This window comes from Triturus cristatus, chromosome 10 (genome assembly GCF_964204655.1).
Source record: "Triturus cristatus chromosome 10, aTriCri1.1, whole genome shotgun sequence".
NCBI lineage: Eukaryota > Metazoa > Chordata > Amphibia > Caudata > Salamandridae > Triturus > Triturus cristatus.
In genome coordinates, this window is record NC_140593.1 from 676,465,350 (window position 1) to 676,481,367 (window position 16,018).

Below are 16,018 nucleotides of genomic sequence, written 5' to 3' on the forward strand. Positions count from 1 at the left end.
ATTCCACCTGTTAAAGATCCCTCAGGACGGCAGAGACATTCTATCACGATCCCGGGCAGTCTCCACAAACAAAACATATGCGGCGAAATGGAAAAGGTTCTGTCAGTGGTGTGCATCTAACAACTTGCATCCATTTTGGGTCTCTTCTGATCAGATTCTCCCATATCTACTGACATTGGCAAAATCTGGACTCTCTCATATGTCCATAAAAGTACACCTAGCCGCGATTTCAAGGTACACAAGAATGCCTGATCAGCCCTCTCTTTGGTCCCAGAGAGTTATTAAGGAATTCCTCAGAGGGCTCTTCAGAATGTTCCCTCCTGTTCAAAGACCAGTTGTTCCTTGGCAGCTGAATACAGTTCTTACACAGTTGATGAAACGGCCCTTCGAGCCAATCCATAAGGCGGAATTACAATTTGTCTCATGGAAGACAGCGTTATTGTTAGCGCTCACATCGGCAAGAAGGGTCAGCGAGATTCAAGCGTTCTCGATTGCAGAACCATTTCTACAATTCAGGCAGGACAGAGTGATTCTCAGGACGAATCCCAAATTTATTCCTAAAGTCCCTTCCAGTTTTCATCTGAATGAACCAAAAGTTTTGCCTACATTCTTTAAAGACCCGTCAACAGCGGCAGAAAGAGCATTGCACTCTTTAGACATTAAACAATGTCTCAAATTCTATATCGACAAGACCCAATCATTCAGAAAGACTAATCAGCTTTTCGTAGCCTTTGCTGGCCCCAGGAAAGGGGTGGCACTTTCTAGATCTAGTATCTCGAGGTGGATATCGTCAGCAATATCCTTGTGTCATGTCAAAGCTGGAAAACCTTTGCAAACCAAAGTACGTGCGCACTCCACGAGGAAGATGGCAACTTCTACGGCCCTATTTGCAGGGGTGCCATTGCCAGACATTTGTAGAGCTGAGACATGGAAGAATGCGCACACCTTCACTAGACATTATTGTCTGGACGCAGCGTGGAGAAAGGATGCAGCAGTGGGACAAGCAGTTCTACGGCACCTATTTCATTAAGGTATTTATCATGGATTATAGCGATGTATGTATGTATGTATGTACAGATATATGTATATTTACGCAAATTTTTCAAATACTGCAATGTATGTTAACATTCTATCCAAAAGAGCAGAGCCCACGTTTATTAGGGGTTCTAGCCTGGAAATGCAGTTTGGGATAAGTACTGCTTACTATTCTGATACAAGCATGTGAATCTATGAAAGATTCAATACTGGAGAAAAAACTAGTTACTTACCTGTACACTATGGTTCTCCAGTATTATCTTTCATAGATTCACATGCGGCCCGCCCACCTCCCCATTTCTCAGGCAGAACCTCTTAGTCTCGCACTCGGGGCTGGAAATCTGAGGCAGGAAGGCTCTGCTGGGGAGTGTGAGGGCAGGGCTAGCAGCCGATTGGCTGAGTCTTGGACCACATAATGATGAGATTTGGTTACCAAATAAGATGATTCCCTATGGGATTTTGCTATGCAGTTTTTCTTATACTGCTGTGGTCATTCTGTTACCGTGAGACTCCCACCATGACGACGGGGAAGATACAAGCATGTGAATCTATGAAAGATAATACTGGAGAACCATAGTGTACAGGTAAGTAACTAGTTTTTTATGTACCTCATTTGAATACGGCCTGATACTATAGTGCTACCCACCCGCTGATGTCATCACTTGGCAGGAAGAGCGGACGATAAACCTGAATCTCCAAACAAATATGCTCAGAGAAGACTTTCAGTCCTTGAAAGTTGACAGCATTTTCAAAGCAAAAAGCTACCCAATTTTCCCCCAGCGTCTCAAACGCTCAGCGACATCTGCCCGCAAAACAAAATCCTCTGACCGTTTTAAGAAACCCAGGTCAGTAGGTTTCAGCTACAACTGGTCGCCAAAATGTTGCAATAACACACAGTTAACTAAAGTGAAATTTTCAAGAAGAATTGCGAGCAAGGTCTCAGTGGAGACTGAAGTGCGTTGGTTTTATACATATATATATTATCCTGTAGTTCTACTACATATTGCACAGTACTCCCTCCAAGTACACTCTGAAGTTCTACTGCTAGATATGTTAATTGAAACAACCTTTCTTTCTTTTAGAACGGTATTCTTGCCATGTGGCGGCTGGACCATCGAGGCCGGGTACAAGGCGCTCCTTTAATGAAACATGAGTATGGAAAGATGTTGTCTCATTGCACCTTTAAGCCCCTCCCACCTGGCGAGTAAGTATAGTGAATGCTTTGTTTCAGAATGCCTGTCAAACAATCTTATGGCAGTTGATGACTGCTAAACACACTGAATAAGTGAATTCTCAATCCTTGTTGGAATAATCAAACTTTACATGGTCTGCGGTTTGGCTTTTACATTTTCAGGGCTGTAGCTTTTCTGTCTAGTGTCTGTCACTGTACTTGCACCACTTACGTTGGGTGGTGATTGCTTGGATCACTTTACATTTCTGAGAAAAAGTATTCCTGAATGTTGCTACTGACTCCACTGGCATATTAATGTGTTTGATTCCAAGGTTATTCTTCTGCTGAACAGTACTGGTCATTTACAAAATATAAATGCTTTTTTGCAATGTGAATACATAGTTTACATCCCTGTATACTTGATCTCCCTTCATCTCAACCACAAAACAACACTGAAGGATTCGTCCACATTAAGTAGGGGCTTGGCCATTGTTCAGTAGTAATAATACTTTATTAAAGTTATTCAACAGAATGCACACCAGCATTGTATTGTTTATTTTGGAATGCTCCTTAAAATATCTACTGTTCTTGTTTTATTAAGACACCATACTTTATGGAACAGTTCTATTTATTGGAGTCCGCAATTTCAATGACACAGCTTTCTGCCTACAACCAATGGCCTGCAGCGTGATCAGCTTACGAAAGATAGTACACAGCTGAATGCCTACAACCCTGAGGCTGGCAGCAATGAACGGACCATTTTAAACATTAAAGCAAATAAAAGAAAGGGAAACAGTAAGAAACCACATTCCTCCCCCCCCACTCCTCCAGATTCGGATAAAGGGGGCCCACAAGTCTGGATAGGCAGCCGCTCTGTCCTAGACAGTGTATGAGATACGCTCCATCACCCGGGTAAACCATGAGGCATGATTTGGGATTTTCTCAGTCCCCCAATGCGAGAGGATTGCTTGGTGCGCTGCGCTTAATGCTTGAGCCATTTACCTGCCCCGGTTCAATCGTAACGGAAAGGTCAGGGGGTTGGGTAGCCTTAGGATAGTATAAGCAGGGAATCGCAGTATACCAGTATTGAATGCTAAGCCAATATCGTTCAGAAGTCAGAACCTGCTCCAAGAATCTGGCCAATTTGGTACAATGCCACAGGAGGCAAAGAAGAGAGCCTGTCTGCCCACAGCCCCAACAGCATTTCTCCGAACGCTCATTATTCCATCTATGTATACGTGCAGGTATGAGATACCAGTATGAGGCTACCCTGTAGGCTGACTCTGTACTGGCCATGTTGTGTGCAGTGTGATGCATCCTGTAGAGATTATCATTCCATTCTTTGAGGAAGAGTGAGCACCCCAGTTCCTCCTCCCAGCATAATTGGCCCTTAGATTTAGAAGCGGAGCCACGGTCAGAGAGCAGAGCATAGAGTTCAGTAATTAGATACTTGTCGCTATCTTTACGGAGCAACCATTTCTCAAAGTTAGTAAGGGGGCAGGAGGAAACGGTTTTCTAACTCGGGGAAGTCACACAGTGTCTCCGCTGTAAGGCACCATACTTTAAATACATTGCCCTAGGCATTTGTTTCAAACATGCATTAAAGAACATTTGCATATAAAACATTTAAACCGAATCCTTTATATGATTATAACATTCATTATGCGCGCTATCAATTTGGTGCCATACTACTGACCCGCGAGCCCGCCGTGAGGGAAACGGCCATCGTTGGGGGATTCCACTTCTTCCAGCCCACTAATCTTCATTATCGCTGCCGTGATGGGAACGGCCAGCGGCAAACTACATCTCCCAGCAGCCCCTGCCCCAGGCGCCTGCCGCTGAAGTCATCAGGCAGCGCCTGGGACCCACTTAAGCGCCGCAGTTGCCCCTCAGCGCGGGACGCGCGCTATCAATTTGGTGCCATACTACTGACCCGCGAGCCCGCCGTGAGGGAAACGGCCATCGTTGGGGGATTCTACTTCTTCCAGCCCACTAATCTTCATTATCGCCGCCGTGAGGGGAACGGCCAGCGGCAAACTACATCTCCCAGTAGCCTCTGCCCCAGGCGCCTGCCACTGAAGTCATCAGGCAGCGCCTGGGATCCACTTAAGTGCCGCAGTTGCCCCGCAGCGCGGGCAGCGCCCGGACGAAGCCCGGGCCAAGGGCGGGCCCGTCCTTGCCCGACTAAGGCTGAAGGAGGCCGGGCTGGGCAAGCCCTCTGACACCCGAAGTAGGAGCTTACAACTGTAAGTAATGTTGCGGTTGTGGACGAGATAACTGTTTACTTCAGCTTGCGGTCCATTGCGACTTGTTGACTGTGCATCAATCTCCGGGTTCTGTGGCCCATTTTCAATGGGGAAGAGGAAGTTAACTGAGAGTGGGGGCCCACTGACGAGTAAAAGAGGGAGGAAAGCCAAAAAAGTTGCCCATGCTGCCAGTAACTGTGTCCTAACAAGGATCGAGGGCATAGTGAATGATTGTGAGGAGATTTTGGGTACTAACATTGATACTACTTTAGCCATTGATGGAAATCAGCCTGTGGTTGCGCCAGCACGGACACTTCCACATGAGAGACTTATTCCAGCTATGTTTACTAAGAAGCCATTAAATAAATCTTCTACTCATGAGGGACATAGCCCAGCGGAGAGCATTTGTGGACTTTCACCTCCACCTAAAAATGTTGATCCAAGCGTCCCCGTAATTGCTAATAGTGAATACATGTCTGCCCAATTACCCTGTTTTAATAGGTATGCTACTTGGGAATAGATCTCCTGGCCCAGCCCCCCCACACCCCCACCGACTACTATTAGATCATGTCAGGTTTCGGGGGGAAAGAGCTCTGAAGGGGCTGGGCGAGGACTAGTGAAAGGCCAGGGGTCCCAAGTTTGGCCCTCCTCTGCTACCTCTGACCCCCTCACTCAATCTAAACTACACCTTGATCCGGGTTCCAGTAAGGGTAGTAGAGATGGCTTACTGGATCGACCCCTCCTGGGAGCCAACCGTGACTACATGGCTTTGACTAGGGAAGAGCAGTTCGTCCGGCCCTATCCAAGGCCCAACAAAGGCAATATACATTCAAGGGGCCCTACTCCCACAATCTTTATGACCAAGGTCCCAAAACCTATGAGCCCCCACAGTCATGAAACCCAAGAATCGCTTCATAATAAAGTAATTCATTGGATAAGATATGTGAGGGGTTGCAGGTCAGTAATACGGGAGGATCTGGCAAAGGTATCGAGAATCAAAAAAGATGTCTCATGGACAGATTGTATTGAGATCAAGTTATTCAATGTTGAAATAGCTGAAAATTTGGTGGCACTAGAATTTCGTACTTCTCCGCCAGGGCCATCGACAATTCAGTTCCGCAACTCTCCTTTATGGTCATTTGTTGGGGAGGAAACAGAGTCAGGCCTAACCACAGTAGATTGACTGGACAAAACTTTCCTATTAGCTCCCGACATTAAAAACAAAAAGGGGAAAAAGGACGGTATAGCCCCCTATTTAAATCTTAGGGGCGTAGGGCAAGTGGAGTGGGGGATTTCATTGGCTGACCACAACAGCGATGTAAGCGTAGGAGGTATTGGAACTATGGCCAACTCCAAAGGGCCACTACGCTTCCTTTCCTGGAACATTGCTGGGCTACAAAAAAAACTGTTGCTCCCTGAGTGGAACACATTCATAGATGGCCAAGACATCTGTTTGTTCCAAGAAACTTGGAGCACGGTGCCCCTCCACAAGCATGGGTTTGCCACCCACTATATTCCAGCTACGAGAATTGGGAAAGGCCGCCCAGCGGGGGGACTTCCATATTTGGATAAATGTTTGTCTAAACTGGGCAGTATCCTCCCATCCAACCCCCTCGATTGATATTTTACATTTGACGATAAAAGCCCCAAAAAAAGGCCTCAAACTGGAAATCTTTAACGTCTATGCTAGAGGGTCTCCTGGGGCACAATTCTCTTCAACCATAGTACTATTAGAGAGAGAGCTATGCAAAATTAACCCCAACTCAGCGGTTATTGTGGCTGGAGATTTTAATTGCACCTATGAACCTCTCTGTACCGTGGATATTTTGGGTATTTGTGATCAGGATACTAAATTAGCAATCCCTCCCCTTAGCTTGGCTCCAATCAAGAAGTGGTCTCAAAGGGCCACACAACTGTGTGCCCTCACCCTGAAGTATAACCTCAGAGCCGTAAACGGCAGGTCACGCTCCGATATGTGCCGGGCTAATACATACATCAGAGCTAGCTGCCCGTCCAGGATAGACTATATCTTGTTGGACATACGACTCTGGCATGACTTAGTGGACATGGAAATTATACCAACTCAGGATAGTGATCATAATCCGCTCTGTATGCTCCTAAACAACTCCTGGTCGGACTCCAAATCTGTTAATGCAACAAAACTGATAACAAAAGAGGTAGTCCCTTCTCACTGTAACCGACGCCTTAAATGGCATAAGGTTGCACATGATGAGGACAAACTGTGCAAAATAAGAACCTTGGTAGAGCAGAAGTATAGGGAGCTTGGATTTCTTCAAGAGCCCCTTATGGGTGCACTGAATTCCCCCTCACACATTATTACCAAGATTTTATCGATAAAATGGGTCTTCTTCTCACCATTCCAGAGTCCCGCACTAATAAACCAATTATTGGGTCCACTAACCCGTGGTATTCCAGGGATTGTAGGGAGAAGAGACGTAACAACATCTCTCTTGTTAGGCATGCTAGGAAAGAGTACGCATAGGCCAATCTATCGAGCTAGCTAAGCGTATATTGGAGGAAGCGCACTGGCAGGATCTTCGATCTGCAGCTCTTACGCGGGACGCTACGCTGTTTTGGGGACTTGTTGATAAGGGTAGCTGCATGGGTGAGGCTTCGATCCCCAACCATATCTCCTCGCAACAGTGGCACACACACTTCACTAGGCTGTACAGTGAGGCTAAGCGCCACTCACAGTTGCCCAGCGATGCGCCCCTCCCACCCACTGAGGATTCTCCAACAGCTGTGACCCCTGTTTCGGTCAGTGCTTTGGACCTTTTTAAGCTTAGCGAGGTCTCTTCTGCCATCTCAGGGCTGACATATGGGAAGGCGGCAGGCCCAGATGGCATTCTGGGCGATCTCCTTCTCCATGACCCAAAAATTTGGGCAGACCTTATTCTTTCCATATTGAATTTAATTGCTAGAGGTCATCCTGTACCGGACTCCTGGAAGGGCGCCGAAGTGGTAGCCATATTCAAGAAGGGGAATAGGGAGGAGCCTGCCAATTATAGGCCGATAAGCCTAATTGATGTAATTCAGAAGGTGGTTGGCAGGGTCCTTCTTATGAGGGTCAGGATTTAGCTGGACGAAGCAAATGTGCTTTCACATTTCCAGGCGGGCTTTAGACACAGGGTGGGCACGATGGACCAGGTCTTCCGGTTTTTTACAATCTACTGGAAAGCGGTCGTTATAGGGAAAGGCAGTTTATATCTGGCCTTTATCGACCTAAAGACCGCATTCGACCTGGTCCCTCGTTCCAAACTCTGGGCGGTCCTGTCCGATTTGGGCTTTCCACCTTTGATCCTGGATATCATCATGCGCCTCCACGAGGGGAATTATGCAAAGATCAGGTGGGGCAACCAGGGCCAGCTGACAGACAGGGTGGCGGTAGACAGGGGAGTTCGCCAGGGATGTGTGCTGGCCCCAACCCTGTTTTCTCTCTACGTAAACGGGGTGGTTGATTATTTGAGAGAGGTGCCTTCAGACACCCCAGCCCTGGTAGGGGAAAAAATCCCCACTCCTTTTTGCCGACGAAACCCTTTTGATGTCAAAAAGTCCAAGTGGCCTCCAAAAACTGCTTGATAGGTTCTGTCAGTTCTGTGACGCACGGGGTTTAGTAATTAATACTTCCACTAATGACACTCTCCCCTTCCAAACGTTTCAGCTCCCAGCGTGCTCCAGGGGTTTGCCACGCCCACTTGCCGCCAGTTCGCGCCCGGAGGCGCTTAAACGCAAGGAGCTCCCTCGGTGGAGCGGGAGGCTCTTCTCACCTGCTGCGAATCTCTGCCACTGCCACGGTCATTGTTGGAACTGGGTCCCGGACGCTGTTAGTCCTCCCCCGCCGCCGTAGCTTCCAGCTTCGCACGGCCGTTGCAGGGGAGACTACAGCTCCCAGCGTGCTCCAGGGGTTTGCCACGCCCACTTGCCGCCAGTTCGCGCCCGGAGGCGCTTAAACGCAAGGAGCTCCCTCGGTGGAGCGGGAGGCTCTTCTCACCTGCTGCGAATCTCTGCCACTGCCACGGTCATTGTTGGAACTGGGTCCCGGACGCTGTTAGTCCTCCCCCGCCGCCGTAGCTTCCAGCTTCGCACGGCCGTTGCAGGGGAGACTACAGCTCCCAGCGTGCTCCAGGGGTTTGCCACGCCCACTTGCCGCCAGTTCGCGCCCGGAGGCGCTTAAACGCTAGGAACTCCCTCCGCGTCGCGGGACGCGCGCGGGCGTCGCCGGGCTGAGCCCGGGCAGAGGGCGGGCCGTCTGTGGCCGTCAGGGGTCGGAAGAGGCCGGGCTGGGCCACCCCCCTAACTTTGGGTCTGAAAGTACCACTGAACGGACCTCTCGTGGAGATTTTGACCAACTGTGTCTTCTACTTTGAAGGTAAATGGGAGCACTGCCACGCTCGTACTGCTGCTAAGGATTGTGACGATAACTGCTGCAGTATCTGTGTGCACTACTGCTTAAACTGGTTGTTTTTGTTCCTCGGTCCGGCTTGCTTGCCTCTATGGCTAAAAATAATATCAAAGTTGTGGCCAAGGGGGGCGTGGGGACCCTGGATGCCTTTCTGAAGAAAGCTGAAACTGTTGTTGCCAGAGAAATCGCAAGTGTAGAGAGGAGGCTTTCCCTGGAACCAGTATTATTGTCTAACCATGGATCGCAATCGAATGCCCTTATTGCTGACATTGATGTGAGCTTGCCTAGTTGTCCATCTATTGTAGAGCCTGCACTAGAAGTGAGAGATGTTGTTGTTCCTTTTGTAGTAGATTGTACTGATGGTCCTCCTCTTTCACCCCGAACTACTCGCTCTGGACAATCTCGAGTATCAATGTCCGCCACTACTAATTTAAAAAATGGTAAAAGAAAAGCGACCAAGGGTCCAAATGGAACGCGTCAAAAAGTAAAACAATCTAGGACTGTAAAGTCTGTTATTGAGTTAGTTCCACAGGATTCTACATTGGCCCCTCTGGTTCAGGGGAATAAGACGCTTGGGTCAGGTGTAAATGCTGCTCAGGTTTCTGTTGTTTCTGCTGGTTTTAACTTGATTGAAATTTTAAAGCTTATGGATGAGCAATTGAAGGTTTCTCTGTCCCCGGTTTTGAATAGGCTCGATAAAATTGAGAACAGACTTACTTCGATTGAGCGCCACATAGCTGGTCAGGAAACAATCTTAGCAAATCGTAATCTACTGGAGAGACCCACCTTAGCCGGAGCTATTTCCAGAGTATCCGACCTAGCTGATTCCATGATACTTACTACTGTAGGTGCTACTAACCAATCTGCAGTGGCCGTTGAACCACCTGGGGGTGTTATCTTGAGTTCTCGGGATGTGCCAAGGAGAGTAAGCTTGCCCCCCACACAGGTAATTAAAGAATACCCTTTGCATTTGCCACCGGAGGCTTGTCCGTATACTGTCATTCTGGCAAATGTCCCTCCATCTACTGATGGAAAGGAAGAGAATTGGTCCTCTTTGAGGAACAAAGCCTTACATTTTTTAGCTGAAAAGACAGTTCTGGGGAGCCACCTTTTTGAGTGTTTTAAAATGGTAAGAAGGGTTCCCTGGGTGGGGAAGTTAAATAAGACACTTAAGGGCGACTGTGTAGTCGTGAGTTTTAGCTCCCCAGATTTGGTAGCTAACATTTTTAGGCAGGCAGGAACGTCTAGATTACATGAGGAATATGTGAATATCCTCCCATTGGGGTTCTTCTATCCACCTCACTTACAGAGACGGGGTGGGAATAGTGGTTTCAATGCTCAACCTGTCCCTGCGATTAGAACACTGGCCCTGAGTAACAGATATGAGGTCCTTAGTTCTCTGGACACAAATGACTGACTTCATGTAGCGCACAGCCAGTCTTTGGACATTGAAGCCAGTGGGGTGTGTATGGAAGAAGAGGGAAGTGTGATGCCTGTCAATGATAATACCGTTTCTTATGGTTCGGGTGTTAGTCCCGCTTCCCGAATGATTTATCGGGTTAACGGTATCACTCGGCCAAAAATTAAGTTCACTCAAGATGACCAGGTTAATGCTCCCGTTGGCACGCTTAATTATGTGCCTGTAAGGGCTTTTGTTAGGGAGGAGGTAGCGGACTCCTCCTCCCAACCTTCGGTTATGGGAAATAGTGTGGCTAACGTTTTAGCAAATAGGGTTACTGCCTTGTCATGGAATATAGCTGGGTTGAGAGCAAAAAGAGAGGATACATGTTGGAAGTCATTTCTCTCTTCCTTTCATATAATTGCTTTACAAGAGACGTGGGAGGCCAGAGATTCCTTTTATTTGGATGGGTTCCAGTCTTTCATTAAATATGCTGTGTCTTCATCCTCGGGGAGACCCAGTGGTGGTCTCTTGTTATTATTTAGTCTTAAGCTATTGTATAGCACAGAACTTGTTAAGACTAGTTCACCCAATATATTGGCGGTTAAAGTTGTAGGTGTCAACCTTCCATCAATGTTAGTTGTGAACTTTTATAATTCATTTACGAGGATGGACGAATTGGAGCATTTAAAGGCCTTATTCACCTTTTTAGAGGATTTTGATGCAAATAATGTTACCCCTTATTATTTGTTATTGTTTGGCGATTTTAACATTCATTTAAGACAATCCAATTGTTTTGGAAATTTTAAGCAGGCTTATTGCCCGCAGGAGGAAGCCCACTTTGAACTTTCAAAAGGTGGGATGTTTCTAGACAGTATTGTTTCTGCTTTTAATTTATTTGTGCCAATGCAGAATTTAGTATCTCCTGTTCCTACATTCACTGGTCAGGGTCACAACAGTATTATCGATCATATATTAATTTCCTGTACTATGAAGGGACTGATAGGACCATTTTGTGTCACTGCAAACGTCCTTAGTGACCACAATCCACTATCTTTGGAATTAAATATCAATGATGTCTTTAGGCCTAACCATATGTCTACAATCTCTAATTCAAACATAGTCCCTATTAAACAGGGAACACGTTTGAGATGGGAGGTTATTACTCCTAGTGATTTTCTTGAGAAACTGTATCACAGTAAGTTGGAGGATTTTAATATTTGCCTAGCGATAGAATCTAAACCAGGGGATATTCTTGGTGCCTTTTAGCGAATAACCAGCCAGATTATGGATAATCTAACCCTCGTTGGGAAACCAAGACCTAAGAAGCATAAAAACTGGTTTGATCAGGCATGTAGTAGTGCGCACTCTATTCTCTTACTGGCCCTAAAAGATGGTGCTAAAGATATCAGCAGGATTGTGGAGGCAAGAAGATCCTTCAAGAAAACACTAAAGGCAAGGAAAACTTGCCTGAAAAATTTGGCGTGGGAAGAATTGTCAGACGCTAGTGTTTTAAAAAGTAGTTCCCAATTTTGGAAAGTAATTAACAGCCCACTTTTTAATGAAATGGAAAATACTATTAATGATTGTCTTATTGCCCCAGATAAATGGGTGTCTCATTTTAGTGGGCTTTATTCTGAGATTCCTGACCAGAATCCAGTAAATTTTGGGGATACTAATCTGTCATCGAAAATTAATTTTACCGAGGCTGAAGTTCAGGACGCCATTGTATCGATGGCAAAGGGCAAAGCACCCGGCCCCGATGGTGTCCCCGCGGATTTGTACAAGGCAGATTCAAATTACTGGGCGAAACTTCTAACCTTAATTTTTAACGCGGCAGCAAAGGAGGGTGTTCCCCGTTCTTGGGGTAAGGCCGTGATAGTACCAATATTTAAAAAAGGTGCTAGAGAGGATCCGGCATGTTATCGGCCTATTTCTCTTCTCGATTCTGCGATGAAAATAATGGGTAAAGTTGTCCTAGCAAGGTTAACATCATGGCTGGAGGACAACTCCATTATTTCGGACCTTCAGTATGGTTTCAGAAAGGGAAGGAGCACGGTGGGTCAATGCCTTAATCTGCATCTCATCATTGGGAAGTATACGATTGCGAAGCAGGGGGTCTTACACTTAGCATTCATGGACCTATCTACTGCTTTTGATTTGGTTAATCGCCAAAAACTATGGGCATCCCTGGCAGCTATGGGTCTTGACCCTGTGCTGATTTCCTTTTTAGCACTTATACATGAAGATACTACTGCGGCGGTCCGTTATAATAAGGACGGGAATCTAACTGATGCCTGGCAGGTGAAGCGTGGGGTAAGACAGGGGTGCATTCTTGCCCCCCTGCTTTTCTCACTTTATATTAACAACCTGGGGGAAGTTTTGTCCTTATCTTTTAAAGACATCCCAAGAGCAGGTACTAAGTTGATTCCCGCTTTGTTGTATGCGGATGACACGGTCTTATTGGCTAGAACTGCAAGAGGCCTTCAAGCCCTTTTAAATGGTTTTAACGATTTTATGGTCTCCTTGGACTTAGTAATAAATTTTAAAAAATCACATTCAATGACAATAGGAGATGGAGCTGCGAAAAAGGTTAAATTCTTCTGCAATAAGCAGGAGCTAATAAAAGTCCAGACCTTTCCATATTTGGGGGTCACCTTTGATGACCGAGGATCATGGGTCGCGCAACGCGCACAGAAACAGAATATTCTCGCTAGGGCAACAGGAGCATTGTTGGGTTTTGCAAAACGGCTGGGATGCAAGCCCTTGCCCGCGATTTTGAAGATATATAACGCTAAGTGCGTGCCTATGGCCCTGTATGGTAGTGAGGTCTGGGGCTATACGTCGGCACTGGAGATTCAATTAACTGAGAATGCCTTTTTTCGGAAACTTTTGTCATTGCCTGTTTCTACTTCAATTTTTAATATCCATGAAGATTTGGGGGCTGAGTACCTAGTGGATCAGATTTCCGTTGCTCCATTAATGGGTTGGTTAAGGGTTTGGGTGCAGCACCCACCAACCCTAAACCAGCTCATTATACAAGATTGTCTGGCCCTTGACAAAGCCATGTGTATTCCGTGGCTACGATATATTAAATCTAAGATGGAGACTCTTGGCTGCTTAGAATTATTTGAGAGACCATGTGAGCTGTCTAAATTGGAAATAAAAGACTTAAAGTCTCAGTTCATGTGCAGGGCAAAGTTGCTGAGAGAAGGCGAGGAAGTGTGTAAACCGTCTGTTAGGAGATTTGTCATGTTAAGTATGGGCAATGAGATTCAGCCATACTTGACCTATATAAATAACCCTTTCCATTTGTTCTTATTGATTAGGTTTAAACATGGCATGTTACCTTGGCTCCTAGCACACCCGAAGGGCTTTTTTAAAGAGGGCACTTTGGGCCCCTGTCCCTGTGATAACGCCTCCGAACAAAATACGCTGCATATGATTTTTTACTGTAAATTTTACACTCTGTTACGTAAGAAATTTATTTGCCCCATTTTTAAGAACTGTCACTTTGACCAAGTAAGGCCCGCCTTGGTATTTCTGCAAATGCTGGGCTCTCCTTTTGTCTGTTTCGGAGTCGCCAGCTATCTTTCGGGGGCAATTAGAAGTAGAAATCGAATGTAGTTTAATATATTTTAGCTCTATTTTTCAGCGTGTTTGACAGTCCGAGACCGGGCCATTTTACCTTTTTCTCTTGAAATCATGAAATAGTTTTATAAATTTTGGCCTGCCTTACTTTTTAATGTCCACATTCGCCAATTATTTGTTCAAACATATTTTTATGTATATTTGTGCACTGTGTATTGTTTGAAATTCCTTTGTTAATTATTTTTACATGTAACTATTTGCAAATGAAATTTTGTGTATGCTTTGATGGTTTTAATTATTAACCGAATAAAGCTATTGTTGACTGACTGACTGACTGTTTCAAGAATGACATTTCACTTAATGGCACGCCTCTAGACATCGTAGACTCCTTTGACTATTTGGGAATCAGGATCAACAAGTCGATGAAATGGAATGACCATTTAACCAAAATGTTCCTTAATCACAAGAGGGTGGCGGGTGCTATATTAAGAAAACAGCGGCTCTTGTTTAGCAGACCAATTGTTGCGGCCCTTGAGATTTATGATGGGAAGGCTCTACCATCAGCACTATACGGAGCGGAGTTATGGGGGTTAGAGAACTCATGTGATCTGGTGAAATCAGAGAAACATTTTTTGAGAGGATTGGTCTCTCTCCCTCCTTCCACCCCTTTGTTACCACTCCGTATGGATTTGGGTAAACATTCCATTAGGGATATTGCAAGATTACGCCCACTGCTTTTCTGGGTCCGCTGATGCCCTGGATGAGATCATCAAGGTAAACACAGGCAACAAGATCAAATGGATCTGCAATTTAAAGCGATTGGTGACCGATATTGGCTATGGGGAGGCATGGCTCAATCAGACCCCACCGGCAAAGCATGTCATTAAAAAAGCATACTGGGTCTGGGTGAAGGGAGAGGAAGATAGGAACCCCAAAAGGGGTACTCTTACTAACCAGTTCCTTGAGCACAAGTTGGTGGTAAAAGCCGAGCAATACCTGGATTACATCCAATGCCCCCGAGATAGAACGCTCTACATGAAGCTTAGGTTCGGGACCCTCCCTCTTAACTCCTTGGTAGCAGGTTGGAACTGTCAGACTCCAACATCTGCTGACTGCCCTGGGTGCCCTGCTCCTAGCGAATCTGTTTCCCACTTCCTCTTTGCATGCCCAATTTACAGGGCGGCTAGGAGGAAGTGGCTTAGACCCATTTGCAGGAATCTGGGCTTTGAGAATTACAGGGTGGCACTTCGCTTCCTCTTAACCGATGTCTCTTCCCTGGTGGTGGATTGCGGGGTAGTCACATTTTTGGGGTGTGCCTAGTCGATTCAAAACAAACTGTTAAGATCCCATAAGAATTTGGCCATTGGAGATATTTGAGCATCTGCCCCTGCTATAATAGGAAGTGTTTTTACGGTTTATTAATTGTACATATTTACCTTTTATATTTTTAACGCTTATGTTGTACTATCATGGATTTTTAGGATGACCTCACAATGTACATACTTTTATGATATTTTTATATCGAATAAAGTCATTCAACTATTGGATAGAGATGCAGACTGATAGCTTATAGAATTATACACTTGTGCATACATGATTGCAAAGCCTTTATATAATAAGTAACCATTACAAAGTAACGTTGGTGCGGAGCAAAATTTAAACTGGTTCTTTTCTAGAGAATCCTAAATGAGGTGAGTGTAGCCTTAATATTTATAAAATGAAAACGTGAGTAATGACACTTTATACTTTACAGTACAATAGTTACTGCAGTATGGTTGAAACTTAACATGGGACGGAATCTTGAGTATATGCTTGTTGGGTAGGGATTAGGTGGGATTAGTATTTGTGCAGAGTGAGTTGGAGTGGGTTAGGGAGGTTTGCATTTTTTGGGTAAGTATCAAAGGTATCCCAGACTTTCCTTGATTTGTGTAAGGAGTGTGAAGTGGAGAACATTAAATTGTCAGTGCTCCTAGTGGCAGACACCCAGGCCCACCGCTTCTCAAAAGGTATCCAAGTCTTTGTTTTCCAGTCAGCAAGTAGTACTTTAACCCTCAAATTCAAAAACAGATGAGTAACAAGCAGATCTGGTAGCTGCTGTTCCAACGGTAGAGGGTGAGTAAAAATGCCTAAGGCAATAGTGGGTAGATCTAAAG

At 45.6% G+C, this 16,018-nt stretch overlaps 1 protein-coding gene and 1 long non-coding RNA gene across 3 annotated transcripts in view; one reads left to right on the forward strand and one right to left on the reverse strand.

The window, feature by feature from the left end:
• IFT140 (intraflagellar transport 140) overlaps positions 1–16,018 on the forward strand; it is a 1,808,590-nt gene that overhangs the window by 393,512 nt on the left and 1,399,060 nt on the right. For both annotated transcript variants that reach the window (XM_085628169.1, XM_085628168.1), the window contains exon 4: positions 2,118–2,239. In XM_085628169.1, the coding sequence (XP_085484295.1) occupies positions 2,118–2,239 (122 nt within the window). The remainder of the gene's footprint in view (positions 1–2,117; positions 2,240–16,018) is intronic.
• Positions 1–16,018, reverse strand: part of LOC146789893 (uncharacterized) — a 454,764-nt gene that overhangs the window by 360,409 nt on the left and 78,337 nt on the right. The gene's annotated exons all lie outside the window — the stretch shown is intronic.